Source organism: Zophobas morio, unplaced genomic scaffold (genome assembly GCF_036711695.1).
Source record: "Zophobas morio isolate AGI-343-1 ecotype UQ-CSIRO unplaced genomic scaffold, CSIRO_AGI_Zmor_V1 ptg000046l, whole genome shotgun sequence".
Taxonomy (NCBI): Eukaryota; Metazoa; Arthropoda; class Insecta; order Coleoptera; family Tenebrionidae; genus Zophobas; species Zophobas morio.
The window spans coordinates 2,685,246-2,706,360 of record NW_026972151.1 but is presented as its reverse complement, the minus strand read 5'-3'; the positions used below and the strand labels follow the sequence as shown (position 1 = coordinate 2,706,360).

General features: G+C 37.4%; 3 protein-coding genes across 3 annotated transcripts; all 3 read right to left on the bottom strand.

Annotated features, from left to right (window-relative positions):
* Window positions 1–33: 33 nt before the first annotated feature.
* LOC135142398 (uridine diphosphate glucose pyrophosphatase NUDT14-like) lies at window positions 34–1,076 on the bottom strand. The gene is made up of 2 exons (XM_064074112.1): window positions 835–1,076; window positions 34–777 (listed from the first exon to the last, which is right to left on the bottom strand). The coding sequence occupies exon 2, from the start codon at window positions 737–739 to the stop codon at window positions 113–115; it is 627 nt and encodes a 208-aa protein (XP_063930182.1). The 5' UTR covers window positions 740–777; window positions 835–1,076; the 3' UTR covers window positions 34–112.
* Window positions 1,077–1,344: 268 nt separating this feature from the next.
* Window positions 1,345–19,156, bottom strand: LOC135142331 (clathrin heavy chain). The gene is made up of 12 exons (XM_064074018.1): window positions 18,951–19,156; window positions 18,190–18,596; window positions 12,997–13,261; window positions 12,302–12,891; window positions 6,288–7,419; window positions 5,699–6,154; window positions 4,794–5,633; window positions 3,534–4,010; window positions 2,845–3,087; window positions 2,490–2,771; window positions 2,209–2,434; window positions 1,345–2,109 (listed from the first exon to the last, which is right to left on the bottom strand). The coding sequence occupies exons 1-12, from the start codon at window positions 18,993–18,995 to the stop codon at window positions 2,018–2,020; spliced, it is 5,055 nt and encodes a 1,684-aa protein (XP_063930088.1). The 5' UTR covers window positions 18,996–19,156; the 3' UTR covers window positions 1,345–2,017.
* Window positions 19,157–19,363: 207 nt separating this feature from the next.
* Window positions 19,364–20,404, bottom strand: LOC135142332 (large ribosomal subunit protein P2). The gene is made up of 4 exons (XM_064074020.1): window positions 20,301–20,404; window positions 19,965–20,136; window positions 19,663–19,758; window positions 19,364–19,491 (listed from the first exon to the last, which is right to left on the bottom strand). Exons 2-4 carry the CDS (start codon window positions 20,134–20,136, stop codon window positions 19,418–19,420), a joined length of 342 nt encoding a protein of 113 aa, XP_063930090.1. The 5' UTR covers window positions 20,301–20,404; the 3' UTR covers window positions 19,364–19,417.
* Between the last annotated feature and the right edge of the window lie 711 nt (window positions 20,405–21,115).

The window sequence follows — 21,115 nt, the reverse complement described above, 5'->3', positions numbered from 1 at the left end:
AGTATTGTAGTCATCAGTTTCGACTCATTCATCTTACTTAATATTTGTTTTATTTATTCACAATAACAGCTTCCAAATTAACAACAAACTAACTGTTTACACAACAATCAACCTAGACCTTGTGCTTATATTTATGGTACAAAAACCACTGAAGCCCAAACATGAAGTTCATTGGACTGTTCACATTACTTGCATTAGCATACTCCAACACTTTCTCCACTGGCATTTCCATCACTTCAATAAGCTCATCATCCACACCTCCTCCCTTTGAGACCCTCATGTCGTCAGTAACCTCGCAATAAAACATCGTAGTCCTCGCCCCTGTTGTCTCTGTCAAATTCTTATAAGTACAAACTTTCTCTAGTTTCTCCAAAGGGACATCATAACCGCACTCTTCTAATATTTCCTCTCGTGCTATTTGTTCCGTAGCTACATTTTTATCTTCCAGTCCAGCACAAAATTCAAGCGTTATCCCCAATTTTGGGGGGTACTTTTCAGTATCAATGATTCCTTTTCGGTCTTGTTCTGGAATGCAACCCAGGTAAGCAGCTGCTCGAAATTGTTTAACTAAAGTTAATACATTTTGGGTTTTGTTGTACACGATAATGAGGACCCCGTTGCGTTCAGCAAAAATGCCGCGTTCAATGGTTTTGCCATTTTGGGTGTACTGCATCGTACAGGGAGTTGTGTAGATCGTTGGAATGTAGTCTGTTAAGTAAATGTTGGATATGTTTTCCATTTTAAGGGAAAAGAGTTTCAAATATAATAAAATATGCACTGCAAAAAAATGTGAGGTTATGTTAATTTCGATGATAAAATCAGATAACTGTTCACCTGTTGAATGATTTTTTATCTAATTTAACCGTGGTTGTGCTGTATTATCACTACGTTATCGTTTATAACAACAACATGAAAATTCATTGATAATGAAGTAATGATCAATAACAATCAGTGGCGTTTCTATGCAGAGTTCCATGGGGAGTGGATACATTTTTTGAAATACATTTTATTCGTTTGCTATAACAGTATTTTTTGGTAAATTGTTACTCTAGCGAAATTTTATTTTTCAAGTAAGTTGAAAACACGCAAGAGTGTAAAGTTTAGTCCATAGTTTTAGAAAAAAAACAAGGCAGGGCCGTTCGTGTCGAGTCTGCGCAAAACTTGACACTTTTGAGATAGTAACTGCGCATACGTCATTAATTTAGTCACTTATCGCGTAGCTGTAGAGGGAACTTCAAAATCTTAACACTGATTTGGGCAAGTACTGAATTTATTAGCTCACAATCAAACTACTACAAACCTAATAAAAGGTGCGACAATGAATAGTTACGTAAGTAAACGATCTGATACTTAATACATATATTTTATTTTAAATAACACTATAAATGGGAATGATAATAGATAATCATACTAAAGTAGATTCCGGTGGGTGTTTAAGGAAACTTAATTTAAACGTGTCTGAAAAGGTTATATACACTGTACTTTTGCCCGGTACATATCAGTTATGTACATTCTAACAAAATCACCCACCTCAAAGTAAATATAACAAAAAAGTTACTCATAAAATACTAACATTTACAATGGACGTTAAATAAAAAAAATCATGTAGTACGATAATGATCAATAAACCAACAAAATCAACTTGTACGAACTAGCTGATCATTTTTAAAGCCTCTACAAACCGGCTAAAATAAGTTAACACAATCAACAGTTTTTATCTGGGTTAATGTTAGTTTGCGTAAATCGTTTCTTTTAAATTGTCAACAACTTCGGCTACACTGTACAACTTTACAGTGACTATTTACCGCGACACCAAACGAAAAGAAATTCTAATTCGTAAAGTTAATGGCTGTTGTTTGAACAAAACTTACTCATTATTTTATATATTACATAACATTAAATTCATTTATAGACTTTGCGATTAAAATAAAAAAAGATTTTTATAATTAGCGTCAGTTGAACCGTTTCCTTTTCTAAACTTGTAATTAGTATAACGCTGGCTAATTTTCTCCTTATATTACATGCCTGGGTAGGCACCGTACGGCATTTGTGGGGCGTAGCCCGGCTGGGCGTATGCCTGAGGCGGGACGTACGGCTGAGGGGGAATTCCTACAACAAAATTACACATGAAACACGAACATAACCTCACAACATCACCGAGTTGCGCACAGCATAAATCAACATAACCTCAAAAAAAAACTAACTAACCCATTCCGGGTCCCGCCGTCAGCATCAACTGTGGTTCGTTGATCATCATTGGCTTGTGTGTTTCTTCTGCAGCTTCACTTTGCCTTTGTGCATCTGATTGTTCAAGTTTTTCTACCTTCGTAGTCAGTTCTCTCGTTACTTGTATCAAGTACGGCATTGCTAGATCCATTATTCTATGTTTCCAGGCCAGTTCCAAAATTACGTCAGGCCTTAGTAAATCGTAACACTGAAATGCGATTATTATGAAGCGACTTATATACTTTGGGGCGATTTTTGTATACCTGGTATAAGCATGCTGAGAAGCAATCATAGGCCTTTCGTTCCAAGAACCAAGCCAATAATTCTTCTGCAAGCTCTTGATTTCGGGATTCTGCTGTGTATTCCATGGCGTCCCGGAAGAGACGATCTTTTTTGCATAATTCGACGCTTTGTTTCCATCTGTTGTTGCCTTTGTATAAATATGCTGCAATACGTCTGAATTCTGTGAGTTCGTGTTTTTCTAATCTTTGGGCTAGACCGATATTGTCAAAGTTGTCGAAAGCGTCAATCGATGTTCGCAGGCCCTATAAAGTTTGTTTTTATTTTTTTATTCTGTTTGTATGTATACCACGTAGTTAAAACAATGAAGATACACACCTGGAAGTCTTCTTCCTCGATCAGCAATGAATTCAAAGCTTCATTAATCGCCTTATTGTTCAAATTCTGCACCGACCTTAGATACGACTTAACCAACTGCAAATGTCCCGTCTTTGTAAAGAATGCCACAGACCTCGTGTGGTCCATCCTTGGTGCTAACACCAGCAGCAAATCGTTCAATAACAAGGGCTTGTAATCCAAGTAGAACTGAATCGCCTTGTAGTACAGCTCGATATTCGCCACCTTTAGTAACAACAACAACAATAAAAGACGACAGCCGCACATAAAACTTGGTAACAACAAAGTCAAATTTCTTTTAACCATGACTTACACACAACTTGACAAAATATAGTAGCTGTAGCCACAACACTTCAAGGGTCAAAAAAAGACCTGGACAAGTTCACATAAAAGCACTGCATTTTTGAGTATAGTGATGCAACGAATAGTACCGAGAAAGCATCAAAAAACACGATCAAAAACACCGAATTTGTAGCGAACAAAGACAAACTTTCAAAAACTTATGGCTGTCTTTGATAGTGTTTGTTATTGCTATACAGACCAGATTCGTCGCATCTCTAATATCCATATAAAAATTTAAATCGCGCATACCGTTCGTTGTAATTGTGTATAATCAATTTTTCCAAGAGAAATTAACATTTAATAAATAATATAATACAGACGTCAGGTACCTTCGTGATGATGTCCTTGAAATGTCCCTCGCGCCACGCCTCCGTCGGATGCGCCATCATTGCCAGCACGGCGTTGTCGTACTCCTCGTACTTGTCGTAGAGGAAGACGAGCTCGGCCCAGAGGTGCGCCTGCTCGGCCGCGCGCAGCACCTTGGGGATGTTGACGCGCGACCAGAACAGCTCGAGATGCTCGCGCATCTTCGCCGGCTTATACTTGGAGTAGAGGATGGCGAGTTCAGTGAACATGCCCATGTGGGCGCGCTCGAGACCCAGCGCGGCCTCCAGCAGCCCGATGAGCTCCTCGAAGTAGCCGCGGTCCTGGTAGTAGTTGATGAGATCCTGGAGCTCGTCGGCGTGGACGACGATGTGCATGCCGCACATCTGCGCGAGCCGGAACTCCTCGGCGTCCACGCATGCGAAGCACACTTCTTTCCACGTGCGAGTGCTGTTGGCTTTGCGGGCGCTGTCGACGGCGCCCTGGAAGTAAAGTCAGAAACGTGGAGAATATTTCGAAGAATATAACATAAGTAAATATTTTCAAGATACTTTACAACCACTTTTTTTCATTATTTATTAACTAATAAAAATGAATTGTGTGCCAATGATATTATATTATTTTCTACTACATTTTGATTTTTTTTTTTTATATTTTTCAATATACTGTATTTTGAAGTGACTCTTGTTTAATTTGTGTTTATTCAGAATTAACACAAAAACAAAAAATCACGGAGAAATACCATAGAACAAATATGGATGTTTTTTTCCATTTGATGACAATAACCGTAAAATTTTTAACCAAACATTGTCAAGTTTATTATTGTACACAAATCTAAATGAGTTGAAAAAATTAAAACCTATTGGATAAAGACAATACGCATTAATTTATTACAGTAACTGGAATGATTATGATCAATGACCTGAATTCAATAGCTTCATTAATTTAAAAAATCACAACAATTTTTATCACTCGTGCAACAGTTATAGTAACTACAAATTCTTTTTTGGCAAAATGTTGTAAAACTGCACTAAATGCGACATATGGTTGTTTCTGTTCCTGTCTTCGTCTGATACACTGTATTACCAATATTAATGATATTGTGATATTATTTGGATCTCCTTAACTGTGTAATTTAAAGTGATACCACCAATTTCTGAAATTTATAGCACATGATGTAATATAGTGTTATATTTATAAATTTATAGTAATTTATTCATCTTTTACTACACATTAGAAAAAAAATTACACTTCCCCCGACTTACCTGGAATTCCTTAAGATGCACCAACGTGATAGCCAACCGCGCGAAATTCGAAACATTATTGTACAACAACTTGGCCGCATCGTACATCTTGTCTTCGAAACACCTATCACCGATCTTCTGTATATCAGCATGATTAGGCCCACTGATAAACTCCTCCAAATCGGCCAAGCGTCCCGTCTTCGCGTACGAATAAATCAGCTCCGACTCTATATAACTCTCCCTCGCTTTCTTGCGCGCCATCTGCAAATACCGCACCAGATCCTCCCACGAGTTCGTCTTCGTCCCAGTCTCCACAACCGCCATATACGCAGACGGATCATCAGCCTTAATATAGGAATCAATCGCCTCCTTAACCAAGCCCTGATTAAGCTGGGCTTTCGCCAACTGACTCCACACAGCCGGCTCGTTGCATCGCTCTGCAAACTCGTAAGCGCGATCCAAGTTGTTGACTTGCTCGATCAAAACTTGGATGGCCGACGTGTTGACGTCGAATTTTTTGAAGATGGCGAACGCTTCTTCGTACAAGTGGTTGTTGATAGCGATGTTCGCGATGTCCGGGGCGTCGTAGTTGTCCAAGCGGTTGATGTAGTCCATGACGCGGGTCGCGTCGGCTTTAATCGCTGTCAGAATCAGTAAGTTTTGCAAGTTTCGGTGATCCGAGAAGACGGAGTTGTCTAGGACGATTTTCTCGAGTAATTCGATCAGTTCATTGGGTAGATCTGCAGTCATGAACGCCTTTACGGTCACTGAGATGTCTTCAGGGTCTTGCGTTTCGCTTAACGCCGTCTGGACGACCTGATCGATCAGCTGGCGTCGGTAAGGGTTACTTTCTTGTAGCACCTGTGGACAAAAAACATTTTGTATTTTTTGCTGAAACACATCTACAGTGCAATTTCAATTCTCACCTCCGCCCATAGTTCAGGGTCGCGCCTCCGCACCAGGTACCTCGCCTCCGACTTGAACAGCGAGTTCTCGTTGCAGACGGCGATCAGTTCGCGGTCGCACTGTCCCCTTTCATAGGCCACGCACGCCAGGTGCGGGTCCCGCTTCTCGCAGTACCTGCCCACCACGCGAGAGTCGTACCACTGGTTCTCTTTAAGGAAACGTTCTGCGTTGTTGTTCGAGTCGATGTAGATCTTGGCGAGGGCGTTGTGGGTCGCCGGCTCGACGCAACCCTCGTGGACGCGGCTCTCGAGCCACGGGAGCAGCAGCTTGAGGCGATTGCGCTTCTCGACTTCCTCGACGAGCTCGTCGGTGGAAAACTGGCCGCGGACGACGAGGATCAAGTTCTTGATTATGTCCTCCGAGCAGTCGACGTCGAGCAGGCCGCCGACGACGACGGGGAGGCGGCTGGGATTCACCTGCGCAAGAAAAAATCCGTTAGTTCAGAGGTTTACCCACACTAGCTTGGAACTGTGGAAATGCCATTAGCAATTTTTTTTATTTATGTTTTAAACAGGTGAAAAAATGATTTGGTATGTACAAAACCCTTACCTTCTGGACGTAAATCTCGATGTACTTCTGCAACGAATTCCTGTACAAATACAAAACCAAATCGTGCACGAAGTCGAACCGATCGCACACGATTATCAGCGGCAGCTGGTCGGTCAACTTCGCCTCCTTCAGGAAGTTCTTGACGCTCTCTGGATTATAACAATTGGATTCTCTGCAGATCCTCTCCACTTCCTTGATCTGGCCGGTCTTGCACGCGGCTTGTATGTACTTAAAGTGCACATCCTGATCCTGCGAAAAATTAACAATCGACCCCAGGAAGTAGAACAAGCCTTCATAGCTCTTGAAGCTCTCGAACAGGTCGATCAGCGCCTTCGTCGTGAGTTGTTCGTGGTATTTCGTAGCGATCTGGACGCAAATCTGCAAATTCTGTCTGATGTTGGACGTCAGCATAGCTTTGAGACACTCTAGACTGTCCTCGACGCTCAACGTGCCGAAGAAACTGACCAACCACTCCATCGGGAGGAGGTGGGTGTGGACCACAGCCCGCTTGATGTCGTATAAATCGGTGTAGTGCTCAAGCGCCCTCTGGAGCAATCCCGCTTTCTCGCAAAGTTGGGCGATGTGGGCTCTGTCGTAATGGGTGAACATGTTGTTACCCAAGATGGCGTCTGCGACTTGTGGAGCGGACATTAAGTTCATCTCGAGAAGTCTGGTCTGTAGGTGACCTTCGGTGGGTCTGTTGTTCTTCAAGGCGTCCAATAGGAACGCAGTGCACTGTTGGACCATGTTCTGTTCCATGAAGATGTCCACTATCTGGTTTATGTCGGCTAGTGGTTCTTCGTCGGCTACTAACATGCTGGCGAAGGCAGCGCCCTGATCGGGGTTTGTGCGCATGACCGATCGAAGTAAGTAGATGTAGTCTGGAGTGTAGTTGACTTTTTTAGCGTATAGAACGATCTTCTGGAACTGGCCCGTTTCGGCAAAACTCTGAATGACTTTAGCTGGTACGTTGGCCCGGAGGTAGACGGAGAGGGCCAATGTCGAATCAGCTTGTTTTACCAGATCGCCGAGTTCTTCCGAACATTCGAGCTTGTCTTCTTTGAGCCATTTTTCGAGGAGTTGTTTACGGCCTTGGAGGAGAACAGGTTTGCACAGTTCAAGGGATTCGTACCTATATAGAAGAAAAACCATGAACTAGGGCATCATTTTTTCGCATTCATCTAAATACAATATTAACAGATATGAGGGCGGCTGCGTGAACTGCGCTTGGAACTTGTCCGCGAACACTAGCCAGTGTGGGAAGAAGAGACACCCCGACAAGAATAAAAAAGGTGGTCAATTCAATAGTAATTTGTTTTGAGCGCACACATTTTCACAAAATGGGTAGAAAATCTTTTTCATTTTTATGTAAAATTGGATATTAATGCTTAAGCTTTATAGTTTGCTCAGTTCTAATTGGGTTTTATGATAATACCCCATTGCGTAAAAGTTAACTTCCGTAACAATAGATTACTGCCGGTGATGGGACAGTCATATAAGGATTTAACCATACCGTTACGATTAAACTGTATAATGCTTAAATCCTGATTTATGACTGTCCCATCACCGGCAATAGTAATCTACTGTTAAATTTGTTTTACACATCATAAAACCGAATTAGAACTGGGGAAACTATAACTGGTAAGAGTACCGAGAAAGAATCAATTTTCTGCAAAGTAAAGTAGTGGAAAAAGTGATAGCTAGAAAAGACCCGGAACTTTCGGATCGCAATTATATTTGTAAAATATCACAAAGAAAAAAAAACGAATTCATAATTTAAAAATGAAACTGTATTTTTTTAAGAGAGGCGGCATATTTGTTCACTTAACTGATAATAGTTGAATTTCACAACATGTTAATTTGTAATAGCATCAAGAGATTGAATAGTTTAAATCTGTTCTAGAAAAATAAGCCTTGAAAATGTACCATACATTTTTTTGCGCAGTGATCACAGTTGAAACGTTTGGTCCCCCATTAATTGTCCATTTGTATTTGATGTACAAACTTCTTAAAATAAATGTTTTTGTTGTTGTTTTGTTTGTTTTAAGTCGCACTCAGTTCACTTAAATTGAAAATAAAAGTAGCTACGAAAGCCCCTTCAACAAGAGATGAGTAAGATGAGTAATACGGTGCGTTATTCAGTACAACTACCACTTTACGATGTAACTTTATAGATGGAATTGTTTCTCAGTTCACTGCTTGAACAACTCCCCATTCATAGTTCTGTGATAGTCTCTACTGTCAATAATACTGTCCAAAAATAGCTCACAACCTTCCAAAAAACCAGACCTACCCCCCAGCATGAATAACAGAACCCTCAAACATCCATCTTTTCACAGGAGAACCTCTGTAGTAAATCCATGTTTCATTCAACTACAACTATAACTTTCTTGAGATAACTGTAAATATCTTCTTAAAAATTTAAATTTTAAAAATTGTTACGTTGTCCCTGCATCAAAATTTTTCTATTATTCATTTTTATATTTATAGCCCATAGATTTATAATTCTGTTCAGCTCGCAATGTATTCGAATACTTTTTATGTATGCTCAAGTAGGTCTTTTGAGATGAAGTACTCGTTTTTCTTGGAGGAACTTTGACAAAGGCTGAAACTAGCATGGGAGAACATACCCGAGCAGATATTGCACATTTAATTTCCAGTTACAGTCTATTAATAATCATGGAGATGTCACTCACTACTAAGTTTGTTATCTTAGGTGTTGCTGATATGGTCCAAATGGTAATTATTTTGTAAGATTGATTTGATATACACGTCGTTAGTTTCAATAAAGTTCGTCTACTACTTCCATGTGTTGCGATTTTTTTAGGATGCAGTGTATGTGCCTACCAAGATTCTTTTTAAACTGTTAGTTTATGTAGAAATAGCACTTTGGCTTTCTTCCGGTTTGAGAATTTTGGAAGGGATAACCGGATCGATCGTTCTGATTTAACTTGTTGAGCACCAATAGACATAAAAGGTAGAGAGTTAAAAATCAAGCAATTACTGCCATATCGAAAAAATAGCGAGTGACTTAAAAGGAGTCGCTACGTTTGGCTCTTATGGTGTTGCCAATATATTTTCAGAATGTAATATCTCCTTTATTAACACACCTATGGTTATGCAATTTTAAACGTAAGGTGTCCACAACTTTCACTAGATAACTGCAACAGCAGTTTTTTTTTTAACAACTTATTATCATATATTTTTTAAATTTTGTTGAAACTTTTGCATCACGTATTTTAAAAATTCAATATTTCAGTTATTTATGGAAATTTTGGAACGGAATTGTCACCACTGTTTTCAGCTTGCAAAACTTTAGAAATCGTACTAGGTCTATTTTTGACTTTATTTGTTGGGACTGAGATATAATAAAAATAAAAGTTAGCAACTTCTATAACACAAGCTTTTTTTACTGTGTATCGTTTCTAATAAAAAAAATCGACCATATATCTGGTACGATTTCTGGAGTTTTGTAAGCTGAAAACAGTGTTGAAACCGTGTTCTGAAATTTCCTTTAATAATAAGTGAGATATTAATTTTTAAAAATACGTTATGCAAAAATTTCATTAAAATTAAAAGAAAAATATGATCACAAACTGTTTTTAACAAAATTGCCCTTGCGTTATATAAAGAAAGTTATGGACAACATATATTTAAAATTGCAAAACCATAGGTCTGTTAATAACGGAGATATTACACTCTGAAAATAGACCGAAAATTCCACTCAGAAGACGTAGCGACTGGTCTTAATGTTTGCGATTTTTTTTATCAAGTTGACAAACTATTTAAAATTTTATGATGGCATATCTGATTGTTAAAGTGACAATTATGAACAAACGTACCAGCATGAATGCCAATAATTCAGAATTGCCAACATAAAAATTTGTTTCAATCATCAGTAGTCACCTGATACTTCATAGTTTGTTTTCTAATTAACTTTTAGACGTCTAGGGACAAAGACGTTTCAATTCCCGGTGGCATTTGACTATTGCCATCTTCATTTCACGGGGCAACAGAGTTCTAGTTAATTTTTCGTAAAATTCCATTTTAAATTCAAAAATTAATCTTTAAACAATTTTTGTGTGCTTGTAAATGAAACATCAAATGTGGTAGCTCCCAACCGTATTGAACAAAAAACCCAAGTAACGTAGCGGAAAAAATTAAAAGGACAAATTGGTTCGACTACATGTGCATCTCGACAGACGAAACCGCCAAATATTTTGAGGCGTTATGTAGTAAGTATTGTAATTGGTATATTGTATCCAACAGAAGCATAATATTAACCATATGTAATCGAGTGCCATGTTTCAGATAAAATAAATACTGAACCTATGTTTTAGATAATAAAATTGATGAAAGTTTAAATTCCATTTCTGACACAATCACGAGGAAAAAATATGGGAATATGGCCGTAGGGATTTACGTGCTGAAACTTTTGGTCAAGTTATTGCGTTTTCTAGGAGGGATTTTCAAGTTGGTATCACAAGAAAACTGACACTTTTCTTCAGGGTACCTCCTATCCCAGAAAGCAAACAATTGCAGCACTTCCTTAAAAAATGCATGAATGTGCCCATTTAAAGTAGTCTAAAAATTGGTCAAGTTTATATATTTTTTTTTTATTAAAAATTATTATAAACTCAAGTTTGTTAATTCGAAATGTGTTTTTTTTAAAGCGGTATATCTCGTATTTTTAAAATGCAACTCCTGAAACCTGAATGATGTTCCCCATGTATTTAAGATAGGACGAAACCAGATCAGACCCAAGTCTTAACTTATGTTTGAGTAAAGATTCAGAGTTGAAATTTTTACCTGATGTATGTAATTTTGGTTATCTTTTGTCGATTTTATTAACAGTTATTCTTTAAACTAAAGAAGCATATTTCTTAAAAAAAACACTGCTTATTTTTGTCAGGCAACCATGTAAAAACAGACATTTCCCTTTCGATTACTGGTTTTTACCGATCGAAATTCGTCAGTATGCCGCAGTACAGAATAAAAAAAAAGTGGAAATGGTCACCGCATACATTAAAGGATTATCGACAAGAAAAATTGCACAAAAATTTTGTCGTGTCATTTCCACATCCGTCATATACTCAGCAAGACCACAATTGAAAAAATTATAAATACAGGCTGTCTCGATCGTGGACATCAAAAGCGCAAGCGAAGCCCTCATGTGATGACGCATGAACTAAAATTAAATTTATGTTTAACAGTTGAACAAGAAAAAAACTCTAGCTTAACAGGATTTTCAAAAACATTTAATGTTTCTCGAGGTAGCTACTATAAAGCTCAACGAAAAAATATATATAAATGTACATACATTATCACCAACCGACTAAAAAAATTGAATTTTGCGAATTGTGAATGAATAAAATTAGTGGAAATGCAAATATTTTAAATTCTATTTTATTTTCGGACGAAGCCACATTTAATAATGGGAGTGTAAATAAACAAAGCTGTAGAATTTGGTCTCGAGAAATGATGTAATTCAGGAAACTCATACTCAATGGCCTGCTGGAGTGAACCTTTAGTCGAGGTTAATGGGAAATTAGAACTTTATTTTACATTAGCAAACAAATTTCGCATGGGTTTAACTCGTTAAAGTTGACAAAGACTATACGATCGGGTCCATACTTAACAAAGTAGAGTTTAATTTAAGCGTTCACAAGTGAAAATTATGAATATGTTTTCATTTTTGTACGTCGTATTGAAAGTTAGTTTCCTCTCCATAATTCAACGATTTTGAACTTTGATTCCAAAATACAGGATATTTTGGAAAAACTGGTTCCATTTTTTCCTCAAACTTTGTATCCAAATTTGTAAAAATTAAGTCAAAATATCCTTCACGCTTACACGAGAAAAACATGACACATTAACTGATCATTACAGAGAAATGCGCATGTTCAAGATGTTCTTTTGTGATTGGTCCAGTGTAATTGATTGGAGACAAGGCTTTACACGTTCGTATATTGCACAACAGTTCCATAAGGGTTGTAATCCACCATGACACTCACCTATTCAGCTGTCCCTGATCCAGCAAAATCCCGAAATACTGCAACAAAGGGCTATTCTGCCCCGCCTGCGTGGGCACCTGCTGGAACATCTGGATGGTCGCCGGCGTCCTCAGAATCCCCTTCGGCGCGTTCGCCGCCACTTTGGCGGCCTCGGCGTACTGCCCGTTCGTGAACAGCATCTGGAACTTGTTGACGAACAGCTCTTCGGCGCCCGCCAAGTTGTTCCGAGTCGCGATTCGCAACGCCAGATCGGGGTTGTGCAGGATTTGGTTGACGTATCTGATGATGTTGTCTTCGTCGACCGAAACGGAGAGGACCTGTCCCCTCCGGTTCACCCCGATTATCCCGCCCGTGGATTCGTGCGGCGCGGTCACGAAAATGGTTTCGCTGGAGATGCGGTTCATGTAGATGCAGACGGCGCTTTCGATGTCGTACATGTGGATGTATCCGTATTTGGTGATCAGGTAGATTACGTCATATTTTGCCGAGACCTGCATGGCTACTGGGAAGTCGTTTTGGGCCTCTGGGGGGAAGAAGACGTCGACGGTTTTCTTGGGGAAGGGCTGGTTGCCGGCAGGGCTTTGGCCAACCTGATGGGATGGAAATTTTTCAGTTAATAAAAAGAAGAATGTGTAACAGTGATAACCACAATTATTGTTACAGAAATGATTCAAAGTTTCATTTTAACTCTTAACCTCAATTATGTGAAGTTTTCCTCCTTGTACTGTCCGAACTGCGAAGCAAAACAGTGTCGACGCTTCAGGATTGCCTTCCATTTTGAATGTGGCAAAAGAAGCGGCATGGCCTTCAATGGGCTGTGAACATTTACGTTCGACTGAGTATAGTTGCATTGCGCCTACGACACGTGACTGCTGAGCGCTGATTCCGACCAATAGGAGCCAGTTTTGTTTAGGGTCGGTACGGTAGTTGATGATCTGGCAACCGTTAAGGGAAGAATGTCTGAAAGTCAAAAAATTCAAATTAATGTTAAGTAAGATGATAATGAACATAATCTGTGCTATTAACTGGGATTTTGCTTTAAATATTACGTGTTATGCTAATTTCAATTTATCATAATTATGTACGTCTACCAGATGTTGGGAACATACGGGACACCTGTGTGCAATTATGTATTGGTAATGTAGTTATTGCGTTTCCTGATAATGACGCATAATTAGGGATATCCTTTTGGAAATCAATAACCGGCGACCGATACAAAGTTTTATTCCATAATTACTATATATTTTACGTACCGGGACGTTTGCGAGTGGTCAAACTGGTATTATTATGCAAGTTTCAACCGGAGGGGTTAAAATTATTTCTACGCAGAGTTCAGGATTCTGGGAAAAAATTCGAAGACTAGGTACAAGTGTCTATTTTTACTCTTGACACTAAATTCCGACTAGTATTTTCTAATTCATAATAACCTAAAGTGCATAATATAACTGTAAAATATAAGTGTGGACGGCAATTAAGCGTTAAAGACGCAATTACTATAAATGATAAATTAAATGAATGAACGCCTATTTATTTATTTTTCTTTATAATTGGTGAATAGCAAACTTTCACTTTCAACTTGCCATTAAAATCACAAAAACATTCAATTTTATTTCATACAAAATATTTAAAAATACATATGTAACAATTGAATTACAAGTCACTAAATTGAGTTTTGTGGTAAGTAAATTTAGAACACTGAGCTGAGTATTTGTACACAACACAAATTTCTTTGTTCTATACATATGCCAAATTGATTAGCATAAAATTTGTGCAGAAATAACCAAAGACTATTATTACCTTTATTGTTCTATAATCACTAAATCAATGTTAATGTCCTAAAGAAAAGTTCTTTGTGGACTTCCAAAAGCAAATTGTAAAATCGGTTTGTGATTATTTTCAGCTTCAAACAGACTGAGAAATCTACTGTAACGTATTCCATAAATTATGACATGCTAAGTATAGCATGTCATTAGCGCTCGATAAAGTGAAAAGTTTAGCAAAGTGTAAAAATTATAAAAAAAAGTATTGTACTTATAAGAAAAAAAAACTTGTCAATACATTTCATATGTGATAGTGTGCTAAACTTCGCTTATTACACTGATCTGAGTCGGATAATATTAATTTTTTTTGTGTAGATCCAAATTGTTTGTAATTTTGCAATTAATTATTGTCACAAAATATATTTTGTGGAATGAAAAAAACGATTATCTAAACTAACGTGGAGAAACAAAATTGTATTATTATAAATCATTTTGACGAGTAGAATTAAAGCTTAATTTACATATTTTTTTGTTTATAAATTTTACTATAACTCGTTATTATAACGAAATCAGACTTGAAAAAAAAAACACAAAAATAAAGAAAATACGTTTTCAATATTGATGGTCTACCGCAAGTCTTCACATCGAATGTCAATTTTTTATAGTACAGAATTTTTCTATTGGCACCCTATATCCGCAGGCATAAGAATTCAAACTTCAATATCTGCGGATTTATGAGGGAATTTTTATCATCATGTTCGATCTGTGAAACCTAATATAAGTTTATATGAATAAACGCGGTCTATCACACGTGTCATATTTAAAAGCAAATCGCAACTGAACTACTCAGATCAACAAAAGATCGATTTATTTTATATTCAAACGCTTTTTCTGGAATTATTAAAATCAACTTCATTGTGTGGCTTTGTCAGCGATTTTATTGTTATGCAACAACAAAACAAAACGTGCAACTCGTCATTAAAAACACGTTATACGAAAATGCTTCGAAGTGTGTTTATTTTTAATCGCCTACAGCACCAAAACGGATTACTGGTCAATTTTTTATGTTTTATATTTTAAGCTTTGTATTCCACTGAAATCGTTTGAGAAAAATGCCAAAGCAATGTCGTTTAAGAGTAAAACTATTTAAAATCTAAAAACAATTTTTTGGCAACTGAAATAACCTGGTGACAGTCAGTTGATTGAATAGCACGAACCATGAAAAAACAGCCATACAACAATTACTACATGTTTACGTATTTAAAAAATATAGATAACGTAATAATTTGTGACCTTAGTGTTAAAAAATGTTAAAAATGAAAGTGGTTTGAATTATTTGCTTTTAACACAACATAAAAAGTAAAAACATATTACATATAAGTATGATCAATAAATACTGTTGAGTTGGCGACAAAATTGGACAATTAGAAGTTAATTCAAAAACCTATGGCTTGAAGTTACGTCACTTTTAAGCGCTCAAGAAAATAGGTTGTCAAATTTTAACATGAATCAATAACAAATTTTGACTAAAGCTAAATGTCACTGTCAATCATGTCAACTTTAGCAGTTCTACCAATTTCAAACACAATTTGTTAGTGCCAACTAATTGTTAATGACGGTGTAAAGTTTTGCCTTAATACACAAATACTGTGAGGACGATTTATAATTCCCCCACTATAACGGCGACAATTACGACTTCTGCAGCACAAACGTATTGATTAAACAATGAAGATTTTACTAACATTAATTAAAACTGATTAAAATCCGGAATAAATACAATATGACAGGCAAATCCTTTTAGGATTAAATCGAGCTGGGGTAATTAAGAGGCTGACACTAATCATTTTCGCATATTTAGGTTTTTTTTCATATTTTTCAAGTTTTAACGAATTTACCGGATTCAGTATGTTACACTCGAACTTCGATAACTCGGATCTACCATGCAAGAATTCAAGTTACCAGGGTTTGAAGTTATTAAATTACTCAATTCAAAAACGAAAAAATTATTTAGAAAAAATCAATAATACCACTTTTATTTATTAAAATCCTCACACATTCAATTAACTATAACAAAAATATTATGGGGTCTAAAACTGCACTAGTAATCACCGAAAACTAGATCGTTCGGCATCCACAGTCATATGGTAAGAAGAGGGGATTTCCCTGAAAAAATGTGTGCGTTTTTTTTTTAGTCTCAGATATCGAAAATTCATCGTGAATTATCGAATGCGGTGTTATCTTTTTTATCTCGGATATCGAGAAATTCTACTTCTGGAAGTTTATTACAACTAATTTCCAGTCCTGAGTCATCCATGTTCGACTATACTATTTTAATTTTGAGTGTAGTATTAATAAACATATTTTTCATTTGTAATAACAAAAGTGACTGAAAGCTACTTTTCTGGTAAACTTTAATTTTTTGTATTAATCTGTTCAGTTGACATAAATCTGAGGAAAAATACCGAAAATTTCAAAAAAATATAAAGAACCAATCATTACAAAAATAAAAATTGGTGGTTTCAATGGACATTTTGAACATATTAAAGCTTATTTAAAAGCGGACATAAATGTATAATCAAAGCTTTAAAATATTCATGAAAATAAATATGTATTCATTTTCAGGAATTTACTGACGATATAGTGCACCAACGAAGATAGAGGTGTTACGATATTGACTCCTCCACCACCGTCACCAGCAGATAATGCAACATATTATTAAATGTTAATTTATAATACCACCCAAAACTTTGATAGCGGCTCTTTGTTGAGCTTAAATGGTACACTTTTTATAAACAGGCACCGGCTTATCTGTTTAGCAGAATTAGTTCAGTTCGCAAACGAGACTCGGAAAAGTCAAAATCATAAAAACACTATTTTCGTTGGAGCGCTATACCAACACTACAATTTAGATAAGACACATCTCACTATTCTGGAATATTCTGATGATTTATTAAGATCAGTAAATCCCCTATTGTAATTTAGTTCTAGATAACAATGTACACATTTCTACACAATGATAGCAAAAACTCACAATTTTGTTTCTACTAATACATGGTGTTGGTTAATTCCACAATATTTTACATATTGTGTTAAGGGTATTATTTGCCCCTTGAAACAGGTGCGTCGTTGTCCAGATGGAAAAAATTTATCTTTAGATTCTTATCGCAAAATTCAGACGAGAAGCTTTCACAATTTTTTTTGTTTCTTAAACATATTTTCTTTACGTTGGATTCGCGAAGGCATGTCATTTATTAACTTTATCGAACTGTGCACCTCCAAATCACAATTCCTATTTTGTTATCTTTTATTTATTTACTCAATGATGTAAAAAATTACGACTTTCCTTTTACAGATTATCTTAATGCACAGGTGTCCCGTAACAATGACTTTTTTAAGGTACACAAAAAAAAAATAATAAATTTTAAAACTGAATGATTCTTAAATTATGAAACCCAGCGTCATAAATCGGTAATGTCCTTGAAATAAGTTAACATAAAGGCCACATTATCGACTCCACTGCGACCACTGTCTGCAGTTGGCAACAATGCCGGCTGCAGTTTCGACCCAATTTATAGAAGGTCGTAGTAAAAAAATCTTCTCAATTAGAGGTAATAATCTACTTACTGATACGCAAGAAAAAATGGTAGTCATGCATTAATATTGTATCTTATCGCAAAAAAATGAATTGATATATGCAGGCGCCAAAATATAACAATAAAATAGATTTTGTGTAATTTCCTGGAAATTTAAATTTACACGTTAATGAAATGTGGATAGGTTTTTCCCACTGATTGAGTGACGAGGCAGTCTATATTTTGTTAAAATACTAGGTCAGAGCAAGTATAGCATAAAAAAAATTGTTCAGATCAAAAAAATTCGAATCTTTTTTTGTCTCCCCGTTAAATACTACAACCAACGTAAAAATGTTTCCACAAAATTAAACATTCAAACATTACTCAAACAAACAAAGTCCCTGCTACGCGTGAATCGCCTCATTTAAATATGAATGTTTAGCGGGTTGCCGGCCTGCAACGGCAATTATCGCCAGATCGAGATAACCCGTCCGCGCTAATAAAACCCCCATAAAACCGTCAAAAGCAGTGATAAACGTATAAAAAGCAGCCCTACCGGTCGAACATTTTCACCGGCGTAGAATCGCCCTCCATCGACCAGTGGTACACCGACGTCTCCGTGACCAGCGCCAGCGTGTTCAGAGAGATCCACTTCCAGAAAATCACGTCCTCTGTCATGGTGTGTGCCTTCATCTTGGACTTCATTTCGATGTTGAAAATTTGCAGGGTTTTTTGCGCTTCGACGCCGGCCTTGCCTTTGAGGGCTATGACTTTGGACGCCGGGTTCATGATGGCGCTCTCTGCTGTAATGGGCCTTCGGATGGGATTGGCTGTATCGGCCATGTCGATGATGACCACTTGCGAGGTCTCGCCGACCTTCTCTCGCACGCAGATGAATTTGTCGCTCTCCATTGTAAGCGTGGCGAAGGAGATGTTCGCCACGTTGATCCCCACATTGGTGAGCTGCAATTTTCGAAAATGGAAAATGAAAATTATAAATAATGAGGTGGTGGGTGTCAACAACAGATGTCACTCGCCGGAATCGATTAAAAAGAAGATAATTTCGGAGGATTGACCCGTTTTGCGGCCAGGATGTGCCGGAATTACAAAATGCGCAATTCGAACGTAGATTTCGAATCGATTTGGCACTATAGGGCTAAAAATAAGTAAAAAAAAATGCGGAATTTTTGTGAGGAAAAAACCGAGGAAGGTTGGTTTTTGAACGGCGGATGGGGGCGACGGTAGAAACGGGGTCATGTTCTTGTGAGTTCTCAGTGGAAATGGTTCTAGGGGCGTATTTTTCGACAGGGATTTTACCTGCAAGTGCTCCTGGAACTTTATCGGTAATAATTGCTGCGTCATGCTGCCGGATTTTTAACAACAGCAAGCACGGAACTAAACTTAAAACACTTTTCAGTCTTTTTCTGAATTTTCTTTGTATTTTTCACCGTATGACTAATTACAAAGCTACACTGACACTGACAGATAGTCAAACTGCGACACCCAAGATGGCGCCGGTTTGCTTGTAGACGTTGGAACTGCCATTACTCCGAATTCCCATTTGACATAATACGCCTACGTGAATTTACGATCACATTACGCCGCCCCTGACGCCCACACTATCAATTAACCCCATTTCGACCCCCACATAACACAAACTTCAAAAGTCCCACAAATCCAACTTTTATATCAATTCCCCACGTGCCTTTCCCACTTAATCAAAAACGTCATTTCTTAAAAAGTCTTTATTATAAAACAAAGTTTGAACTTAGATATACGATTTTTTAGTCGAAAAGACCAAAACCCATATCGTCATCCTCTGAGTCTGATTCCGGCTTCTTCTCCTCCTTTTTGGTCTCTGCAAAAAACATGACATTTAAACTCTGGTAACATTCATCATACCAACATTAAAACACAAAAACTTCAGATATGAAACTGACAGCATGTGTTTCTCAGGCGAAAGATGGTGTTTTTGGGAATCATCATTGTACATACACGGAATAAATTATGAAAAGCAAAATCAACAAACCTTTTTTCTCTTCGACGGCGGCAGGAGCGGCGGCTTCAGCAGCTGCGGGGGCGGCAGCACCACCTCCAACAGGCATGCTGCTCAACTTTTCACGTCCTGAAACACACAAATCGTTATTCGTACATTCTGAATCGACAAATCTCAAAAATTGATTGAATTTATCAGATTCACGTGGTTGTAATCACACGGAGTCATGCGAAAGATGGTTAATTTTGGGTCATCACGTTTTTACAATAATAAACGTTGGAGGACGTTTCGTGTACACGAAATTAATAATTGCGCGGTTTTTGAGTTTTACATACCCTGGCTGATGAGGTCATCGATGGTTTTGCCATTGAGTTCGCCCAAGACTTTCTTGAGCCTTTCGGCGTCAACTTCGATACCAACGGAGCTCAGGATTTTTTCGATGTCTCCAGAGGATGGGGAGGCCTTTCCGCCCAAAACCGCCAACAAATAAGCCGCCACGTAACGCATCTGCAAATTTGTTTGTGTTAGATATAACCTCAAAAACAAGTAATCAACAAATATTTTCGAGATCGCTTGATTTTTCAAAATTTGTTAGCAACGATTTGCAAACATTTGTCTAATTGAAGCTTTTGCGATAGATATTTACTTTAAATAATTGTCTTTTTACTTACTTTAAGTCTTGTTGACACGAAACGTGAACTAACTTTCGAAATTACAATTGCGAAGGAATGACAAATGACAGAATCAGGTAATGCCGCCACGCGATAGTGGCGCCACCTCGTGCATTCGGCGAATTATAATTGTTTGCGGCAAATTTTAAATGTTACCTCTAAATTACAGAAAATTGTCTAATAAGCTGTAGAAAAAATGTTGTGTTGAGATTTTCTTCATCTAAACAGATGATAATATATCTACTTGGCACTGGGTCATATTGTGTAGATCCATCATCTGTCAGTTCCCCCAGAAATTTATTGTTAAAACTGCATCATGTATCAAAAACTAGACCAAATTTAAATAAAAGCTTACTATGAATTCCATTGTTCTCTATCTCTGATATATTCGTAAATCGTAATGATTATAATTCAAATAAAAAGAACAATTTCAAAGAATTTTCTTATAGGTACAGTCGCGGACAGTGAATTTCGTTCACACAATTCACGCGAATTCACAAAAATTCACTGTAGTCAGTGCTTTATTGTCATGATGACTGACGTAAGTATTGTCAAATTTAATTTAGCTTCGAACCTGCCATCGATTAGTTATTTTAATGAAGGTAAACTAATCTCCCTTTTCCAAGACGGGATGTCGCTACACTTTTGGGCTTACCGCGGAATAGTGTTACTTATCGCATAAAAAAATGTTTGCCCCTCTATGTCAAAATGACAAAAAAAGGTTAGAAAGATCTAAGGACTAATTTAGAGTTTTTTTTCTGTCAAAGAAATTGGGTGAACGAAATTCACTGTCCACGACCGTACTTAAATGATCA